A 10,116-nucleotide genomic window follows, 5' to 3' on the forward strand; every position below is an offset into this window, starting at 1 on the left:
GTGATTGCAAAGAGACTCTAAATGTGCGCATAAATAAAACACGCAAATTAGTCACACCATCACTGATCGTTTTCATTATGCCGCTTTATTTTCATACTCCAGAACAGCTGCAGAAACATTTGAACTGCAAACCAATTAAGTGACAAAATTGCACATGAAAAACGCTTATATGAGTGTTATTAAATTTATGATCATGCGATCTGTCTTAAAATGTGTAACGCGCATTTGTTCCATAGCAGCTGTTTAGCGCAGCAGTGATCTAATAAAAAGCACCTAGATCCAGAGATGTTTGCAGTCTGTAAACAAATTCAGACTTTATAGTGTGCTTAAGTTCAATCCTCACTTCAGAGAAAGCACTTCAGGATTAGTAGTAATACAGTGAGTTTAAATTGTGTGTGTGTGTGTGTGTGTGTGTGTGTGTGTGTGTGTGTGTGTGTGTGTGTGTGTGTGTGTGTGTCGAATAAAGCTTTTTGGTGACAGTGTTAAGACAGTAATCTTCATTAGCTCCATAAGAGATGCTTTTTAAACTCAAAACATCAAACAACATCTAACTTTTAAGGCAAAAAAGCTTTAGTGAAAAACTAAAATGAATCTCAAAGTCACATCTAAACCCTTCTCTTTGCTCACCATTAGAAATAGACTTTTGTAACACTTGACTCTTTAAGCACTCAAATATTTGGTAACATGATATTTTATATTTTTCATGAATAATATTAACAAACATTATTGTATATGTCATGCTTAACAAATCATTAATTAATGTGTACATGTATAGCTGGAATACTTTGTATACATACATTGCTGTATTGTTATTAGATTTTTTTCATTTATGCTTATATTGTATTTTATAAAAGTGAAAAAAATTTAAGTGTGTGGCCGAGTATGGTGTCCCATACTCAGAATCTGTGCTCTTCATTTCACCCATCCATGTGCACACACACACTGTGGTGCATTTATAGTTTATATATTATATATTATGCATTTATACATTAATTGGATTTTTTTATTAAAAAATCATACAGATACACAATTCATTTTATACAATTTATATAGACTGAAAATCTGTCTAAACTGAACATTTTAGGATTTTGAAAATTAAAAAGATATAAGGTAAAATTTATTCAAATTGAAATATTTCTGGGTCAGAAATGACAAGCGTTATCATCAAACTTGTGTAAAGTGCTTCTGTCATAAAAGCAAAATCGAAGACTGAACTTCACGTTAATTTTCCAACTCAACTTTTCACTCAAATTGACAGTTAATAATATAATTTTTGTAAAGGAAAAAATTTGTATTCAACAAGAATCATGCAAAAGCATTTCATTAGCTGATTATATATTCACATCGGAATGTATAAGAACAATTGATCCTGTTTTTAATGTTTCTTAATAGTGAAAAATACAATAAGATGTTACCAAATTTTCAAGTGCTCATTTAGTTTTTTTTTTCCGTCTACCCATCTCCGTCGCCACAGAGCCCACCGTCGCTCCCATGGCCCCTCCTAAGGGCCCCCCGACGAACAACCCCACAAACGACCCCAGTAAAGCACTCCCCCTCACCATATTCGGGAGCCACAGAAGCCACCCGACCACACTGTCCCACAACCAGCGTAAGAATGAGTCGTCAGGCGTGGAGACGCAGAGGTCTGCGATTCCCTCAACCGCCAAATCATCCACACTTCTCTCTGCTTCGGCCCTTATTCCCTCCGAATCGTCCTCTCCTCTTTCTGTTCTGCTTCTCAAGATCTCCTCCTCCTTCTCTTTCACTCTCCTCTCTGCCTCCTTCAAGAGAGGGCAGGTGTAGAATTGAGTCCCGGTTTCTTTCACCATCTCCTCCACCTTTATCAGCAGCTCCTCGACGTTGTCCTTTTCCTCTGCGCTCGCTCCCGGCCGCAGCGGGTGGTGTCGATCCCCGCACTTCTGTACGAGCTCTAGTAAGTCGGCCCGTTCTGTGCTGAGATACTCATCCAGAGAAACATCCTCGGGCAGTCGGTCCATGCGAGTGAAGAGCACCATTGTGTGTTTACTAACCGCTTCAGGACCAAACACCTTCTCGATGGTCTCCAAAATCTGGAGCTCCAGGTTGCTGGGCCGGTGAACGGGGACACAGAGCAGGAAAGCGTGGGGCCCCGGGGCCGATAAAGCAGCGCAGAGTGAGAACTGGCGGTGGACGTCCTCAGCGGGGCGCTCGATGCACAAGCAGTCAGGTGTGTCCACGACAGCCACCTGCGCAGAAGAAAAATAAGTCTCAGAAAAGGCCCCTTCAATAAACATAAGAGAACACTATTAGTCCAAAAAAAGGCCATGGTGTTCACACCAAGAACGATAACTATAAAGATAACCATATCATTCTGAATATTAAAAATGGCATTGAGAAACGATATTGTTGGGATCACTTACATAATGATTTGTTCCAGCTGATGAACGATCAAAACATTGACAGCCAATCAGAATCCATCCTGAGCATTTAAAATGGCAGACAACAAAACTGCAGCACGTTTAGAATAAACAGAAGGATATTGTACACTGGTGTGGACGCAAATATAGTTTTCATTATAGTTATCTTTCTTGGTGTGAACGGGCCTTTACAGTGATTTTACTATGGTAAAGGGATGGTGGTATTATAGTTTATTAGTTTAAGGTAATGTTAGGCCACTTTAGTATGCATAAAATATTTTATATACTTTTTTTTATATTTTATTCCTTATATACATTTTATTTATAATTTTTGGTAACACTTTGCAATAAGGTCCCATTATGCATTAACTAACATTAACTAAAAATGAGCAATCCATTTGTTGCAGTATTTAATCATATTTGTTAGCATAATAAAAATACAACTGTTCATTGTTAGTTTATGTTAGCTCAGGTCCATCAAATAATAAACAATAAACAGATACAACGTTTTTGATACCTTTTAATGTATTAGTAAATGTTAATTTACATGCATTAGAAGTATTTTTCATTGTTAACTAATGCAGTTAACTAATGTAATTGTAATGTAAGTGTACATTTTTATTTTTTAATTTGATTCTCATGAGCAAAGGTTTTATATTTGTAGATAAATATAAACTGTGCTAACATATGAACTTATTTACAAAGTTAAAATTTTAATTAAATGTCATTAAATTTCCCAGATGGCATCTCTGTTTTCAAAACTATTAGTTTTATAATTATATTTTCTAAAACGACCAACCAACCAACCAAAAGGCAGTTAAAGACTGCTAAAAGTCAGTTAAATTTGTATGATAACTGTTATGGATGTGCATATATAACTGTGAACATACAAAAATGTTAAGGTTATGAAATGCTTTTGATATGCATAGTCACATAATAGGAAAACACCTACTTGCCTTGATGCAACTTTATTTATTTGACATTTTTTAAAACTATACACAAAATCTATTCATGCAGGACTAATCATAATCAGGTGGCGTCTCAGCGTTTTAAGAGAGAGACGTGAACCCACCTGCCGTCCTGCCAGTGTCACACGTCTCTTCTGACAGGCGGTGACTGGTGTCTCAGGGCCTGTACGGTCGGACTCAGATGTCGGGCTGCCCAGGATGGCATCGACCGCAGTGCTTTTCCCAGCACCCGCTGAGCCCAGCAGCACCAGTCTCAACTCTGGAACCACAGACAGAAACAGAGAAACTGAGAGTTATTAAAGACAGGCACGAGTCATGAAGAAACCTCTGTTCTCTAAACAATAATGTACGATAATACTATAAAATGTTTCAGCTGACTTTAGATTTTAGTTGTACTCTTTATTAAATAATGGGATCATGATCCCTCACTCATCTATAAATAAATCAACTTAATTACTGAAAATTCCCCAACAATACCGCCATATTAAAACATGCAATTTATCATTGCATGCCTAATTCATTTTTACACTTTTTAGTCCAAATTTGATTTTATTTACAACATTTTGAATTTGAATTTTAAAATCTTCTTCTTCAATAATTGAATATCTTTGTATCTTTACTACTCTATCATAATATCAGCTGGATTATTGCAACTTAACATGCAAAATAGGAACAAAATCTTATCTTTATCGAGTGTTCAAAATGTATGCAGAGTGTAATTTAAAGCCTTTAAGTGTTAAATTATTTTTGGATCAAGGTCAGTTAATGGTGTGACAAATTATTAGAAATCTGGGTTTAGCAAAGCAAACAGCAAGCAAGAATTGCTTAATTTCGTTCCTTTCTAATAGGGAAAATCATGTTTCACAAGCACAACATCTGAGAGAAAATTCAGACAAATTCAGCTGCTTGTAATTCTAGTCATGGGTTATACTTCTTAAAAACTAGGATAAATAAACTGATGCCTTTGCATGACCTGACTTAAAATAATGAAACTAAAAAGCAATAACAGTGCATAGCAACATAAAACCATAATATATGTTGTTTTTCAGATCAGATATTGTGGGATAGTTTTCATGGACAAACAGTAAAAAGAAATGCTAAACATAAACAAGAAATGTCTGGAGTAAACAATAAAAAGTAAACTGTGTGTGTGTAGTTCAATTTATAAATAAATACATAAAAAAAGGCATGGTCACTATGATGGATGCAGTAATGTGAAAGCCAATATTGTTAGTTCTGCATCACATAATTTTGATGCAATACCGCCACCTAAAGACTGAGTGATACATAACACCTTTTATGATAAGAAACATCCCTAATGCAGCATTTAATGAAAACAATTCAAGTTGGATTTGCTAAAGGTTGTGAATATTAAACGGTGTAACTTTGTGTTTTGGTTACACCCATTTCAACTCACAAATAAAGCTCTATTGCTTTTCCCATGCATATAAAAGTAAATGTGCTTTTTCATTTTTTAGTAAGGATGTTTTCTGAATTGTTTTCTGAAAATATCTTCCACCAAAAAGTTTTTTTTTTTACTATGGGAGTTGAGGAAGAACATACTGTAAGATGCTATAAGCAAGAAAAAAACAAACCAAAATGTTTGTCTCAGTTTCAAGCATCTCAGTAAGAAATCTAAACGAGTCACATTAGTCACTTTTTTACAGTGATATTCCAAAGTACTTCTAAAAACACCATGGTATTATAGTACATAGGGTTGAGTTGGGGAAAACGTCCCCTTGGGGTAAAATGATCCCCTACTGATTCCCCCAAAATAACCACTTGATAAAGTCAAGTTACGTTTTGTTGTTGCTATGGACTAAGTTGACAAGAGTGATGTAGACGTATTCACTATGAAGCTTACACTGGTGACATACCACAGAGAAAACGGATTTCATGGTAAATTATCTAATTTTCAGAAACCCCCCCACCCCCCAAAAAAAGAGTTTTAAAGCGTGTTGTTTTGCAGAACATCAGTTATATATGATATGAGAATAGTAAGGCCTGTAGTTAGGGAGTACATGTTATTTAAGGAAAATACAATTATATTTTCAGAATGCCATTTTTTTCGAACTTCTGTGAAGTCTGTGGGGTAAAACAGGGAGCATCGCTTGGGTTTTTATTCTCCCAATAAGGCAGCATCCATTTAATAATTTTCATAAATATAATCATTTACACTCTATGATATTATTGCAAAGTTATGTTAATGTACAAAAATACTGAGTTGCAAATAGTATCTGCTCATATAAAGTAAAGATGGCATCTTTACTCCTATTGCAAAGAACTGATACTTTTACATGGTGTGCATAGAATCTATCGCTATTTTCACCTAGTGTAAATAACATATCGCTAAGAAAATGCTGCTATTGTCACTTAGTGTAAATAGAATATATTGCTATTTTTACTCAGTGTAAATAGCATCTATCACTAAGAAAATATGCTATTTTAACTTAGTATAAATAGAATCTATCGCTATTTGCACTTAGTTTTTTACATTTGGTTTATAATGAATGTCATTGTCACTGAAAACTAGAATAGAACTATTTAGACAAATTACACAGTCCTTAAAGGTGCCCTAGAATTAAAAATTGAATTTACCTTGGCATAGTTGAATAACAAGAGTTCAGTACATGGAAATGACATACAGTGAGTCTCAAACTCCATTGTTTCCTCCTTCTTATATAAATCTCATTTGTTTAAAAGACCTCAGAAGAACAGGCGAATCTCAACATAACACCAACTGTTACGTAACAGTCGGGATCATTAATATGTACACCCCCAATATTTGCATATGCCAGCCCATGTTCAAGGCATTAGTCTAGGGCAGCCAGTATTAAAGGTACAATATGTAATTTTTTTGCAGTAAAATATCCAAAAACCACTAGGCTAGTGTTATATATTTTGTCCAGCTGATTACAAACAGTATCTCTAATGTTTTCAACTACTTGTAAATCATGAGAAAATTCCCATTCTAAACGGTGACACGGGGCAGTGCAGTCGCCTGTCAATGACGTCAGTTACCTTTGTTACCGCCTTTACTGACGTAGAAACCACATGACAACAGTGCTGTGGACAAATGCGGAAGTAGTGTCTAGCGTCCAGCAAACCACTAGCTTGCTTCAAGCAGTTCCTTATTTACTTCTTGCACGTTTTATGGTGGATTGTGTTACTTATTTATGGAACATAATTACTGTTTACCATCTGCCGCTGGTTCTGTCGACAAGGACAGCTCCCGTAAACTCATGACCGGAAAAGCGGAAGCGGCGCCGGTGACTGTTTCATAATAAAAGTCCTGCTGCTCGTGAGGCGTGTGTTGATCAATCGCTCCAGCTCCTCGTTCAGCTCCACAACACTCAGTCCTGCTCTGCTTCATACTACAGTAACGTTAATAATCGCATCCACGAACATGAGTTCTTCCAGACTCCAATTCCTATTCTTTTGCACCGTCCGTTGAGTTAGAGACCACATGTCCCAAGTTTCCGCTCTAAAACTTGGCGTCATCAAACTACGCCTTTGTTTTGAATAGGCTTATAGCGACCTCTAGCGGAAAAAAATATCACAAATTGTACCTTTAACGTCTGGATCTGTGCACAGCTGAATCATCAGACTAGGTAAGCAAGCAAGAACAACAGCGAAAAATGGCAGATGGAGCGATAATAACTGACATGATCCATGATAACATGATATTTTTAGTGATATTTGTAAATTGTCTTTCTAAATGTTTCGTTAGCATGTTGCTAATGCACTGTTAAATGTGGTTAAAGTTACCATCGTTTATTACTGTATTCACAGAGACAAGAGAGCAGTCATTATTTTCATTTTTAAACACTTGGAGTCTGTATAATTCATAAACACAACTTCATTCTTTATAAATCTCTCCAACAGTGTGTAATGTTAGCTTTAGCCACAGAGCACAGCCTCAAACTCATTCAGAATCAAATGTAAACATCCAAATAACCACTGTACTTATGCGAATAGACATGCTGCATGACGAACACTTTGTAAAGATCCATTTTGAGGGTTATATTAGCTGTTTGAACTTTGTTTATGCTGTTTAAAGGCCGGAACACACCAAGCCGACGGTCGGCCATTGGGCAGTTTTTCTTCGTCGGCCGACTAAGTTTCCTCTGTATGTTCCGTACCGTCGGCTGAAGTTGGTCCTCGTCGGCTTTGTTTCGGTCGATTCGAAATGTTGAATCGGCGTTGGACCTCGTCGGGCCATATGATCATTCTGATAGGCTGTTCAGCTAGCGAACCAGTGCATGAGAAAAGAAAAACGGAAGTGACGAAGCAAGTAAACGACGAAGTCAAGAGGGAACACACATTGTTTACCTTAGGTACGTGAAAGACATGGCTATCTGGAACGAGGCAAGTGTAGACGAATTGATCAACATGATCCAACTAATAAGTTCTTTTAACATGTGAAATAGAGTAGGAAAAAGCCGAGCGAAATTTTTAAAACTACAAGTTTCCTGTAACTCGAGCTCTCGACACAGGTTCGGGAAAACACCTTGGGCCTGTCTCTGGAGTATCCATGGTTTCACCCATTTAGTGCGCTTTCTCCGTATTTTTCTCATCCGCTTCTTCTTTTCCTCTTCCACAAGCAAAAGACCAAGGGCTGACAATGCCAGTGCCATTTGCAACGTGTCGGACATTTTTGAAATAACACGAATCCGTATGTGATGAGCGAGAACTGGTTTTTCATGCACCTTTGTTTATGTTTTGTATCCCTGTAGCTCTTCCGGTCTCCCTAGCAACGAACCATAGCAAAGAACACAAACTACTGCCACCTGCTGGCATGGAAAGGCATTTCATCTCACGCAGGCGCAGAACGGACTTGCTATTTGGCCGTCGGCTATTTGGTGTGTCAGGGCAACTTTGGACCCAGACGCTGCCGACGCCAGCCGACCCCGCAGTCTGCTTTCGTCGCCACTAGTTCGGCTTGGTGTGTTCCGGCCTTAAGGCAAGCGTGAGCTCCGTGGGCGGGGAGCATGAGCATTTAAAGGGGCCGCAGCCTGAATCAGCGCATATTTAATGATGCCCCAAAATAGGCATTTAAAAAAATAATTTAAAGAAAAACTTTGGGGTATTTTGAGTTGAAACTTCACAGACACATTCAGGGGACACCTTAGACTTATATTACATCTTTTGAAAACACGTTCTTCGGCAAGTCCAAACACCAAGGTATATTTACCATGGTACTACAAGGTATATTTAGGCTGGTACCATGTCCACAAAACTCTTAATGGTTTGTTTTGGTAAATCAGCTAAAAAATTATGTGACTTCAAACCTCTTTCCTTTGGATCTGTCCATCCTACTTCAGTGCTTCCCGATCTTTCTTTCTCCTCCTGGTGAATTTCATCTTGTGTTGTAGCTCCCTCCATAGTCTGCACCTTAAAAGGGCACAACAGAACATAACAATGTATTGTGTGCAGTGTGAATTGCCTAAAAATAAGCACAGAGCAGTTGTCATCAAATGGGAAAATAGGGGGGTGATGATGGAGGACATCATTCCATTCAGATGACTCAGCAGAGAGGAACGGCCACACAAACACACATTTAACATACCTCAGTTGCAGTAAAGCACATTTCAAACTGCCTCATTTCAAATGACAGCTTAAAAACAGCCTAAAACTTAAGTGTTCAGCTTCCACTAAAAGTGTGCCGTACCAAACAACTGTCTACTTATGATTATGTGAAAGCTGATGAATAACACAAGCTTGAAAAGCTTACCTTCAAGTGAGAAATTGCTCTCTCGTGTGTGTACCGTGAGCTTATGAGCTGGCCTGCTCTGTGTTTCTCTGCACTTCCTGTTTCTCCTCCTGCTGATTAGCCAAAACACTGCCGGCTGTGTGGCCCTGCCCAAACATGTGGTGCTGTGAGTCGCCTTCCTCCTCCTCCTCTCTCTATCTCTGAAACAGCTCTTTTACAGAGACTTTTTAAAGGTGTGTCCATGAATGCTGTTTTCATGAACAGGGTGGATAAAGAGCTAACGTTACAGTATTTTTATGGCCTGAAACCACAAACAGGAAGTTGAGCACTCTTCCTCGCTTCAGTTACTTAATAGTTCAAACATTTGCATGCTCAGTGCCATAGTTAATGTTATCTATACTGATATCCCTTTTTAGCTTCCGATGTGTCATTCCACAGGGTAATTAAATCTTGTGGGGACACAAAAGGTTCTTGGAAAAGAGGCAATACAGGAATTTCTGGGTTGAAAAGGCTTTAAATGTGAACATATCAACCTCTAACAGTAACTATTTTGTCCTAGTAACACATGCAACATACATGCATAAATACAAGAATGTGTTATATTTTCATTGTAACAAACTGCAAAATAACTAAGAAATGTTCATAAAAACTAACAGAAGAAAAGAGTTAATTGTTTAAACTTTTAGTTGTTTTTTTTGTTTTTTGTTTTTTTATGTGACCCCAGCATTTAATTGGACATGTAAGTCACATGCATGACTGTATTTACATTATAGAACAAAAATATCAAACCAAGCATAATTTATTTTAAAGAAAAATATTACAAGCTCACTTGTTATTCAGGGTTAAAATGTACTGTTATACTGGATTTACTGTTCAAAATGAAAACGAAACATATTTGAGATAGGGAAACTTCACTCAAATATGAAAATTCTGTCATCACTTAAATTAATGTTGTTCCAAACCCATATGACTTTCTTTGTTCTGCAGAACATAGAAGATAATTTTAAAGAATGTTGGTAATTAAACAGTTTCAGTTCCT

At 37.3% G+C, this 10,116-nt stretch overlaps 1 protein-coding gene across 1 annotated transcript; it reads right to left on the reverse strand.

The window, feature by feature from the left end:
* Positions 1–380: 380 nt before the first annotated feature.
* On the reverse strand, positions 381–9,351 carry si:dkeyp-69e1.8 (uncharacterized protein LOC100001340 homolog). The gene is made up of 4 exons (XM_067372528.1): positions 9,099–9,351; positions 8,656–8,758; positions 3,469–3,623; positions 381–2,225 (listed from the first exon to the last, which is right to left on the reverse strand). The coding sequence occupies exons 2-4, from the start codon at positions 8,747–8,749 to the stop codon at positions 1,431–1,433; spliced, it is 1,044 nt and encodes a 347-aa protein (XP_067228629.1). The 5' UTR covers positions 8,750–8,758; positions 9,099–9,351; the 3' UTR covers positions 381–1,430.
* Positions 9,352–10,116: the final 765 nt, after the last annotated feature.

The sequence above is a fragment of the Chanodichthys erythropterus genome, chromosome 3 (genome assembly GCF_024489055.1).
Source record: "Chanodichthys erythropterus isolate Z2021 chromosome 3, ASM2448905v1, whole genome shotgun sequence".
NCBI lineage: Eukaryota > Metazoa > Chordata > Actinopteri > Cypriniformes > Xenocyprididae > Chanodichthys > Chanodichthys erythropterus.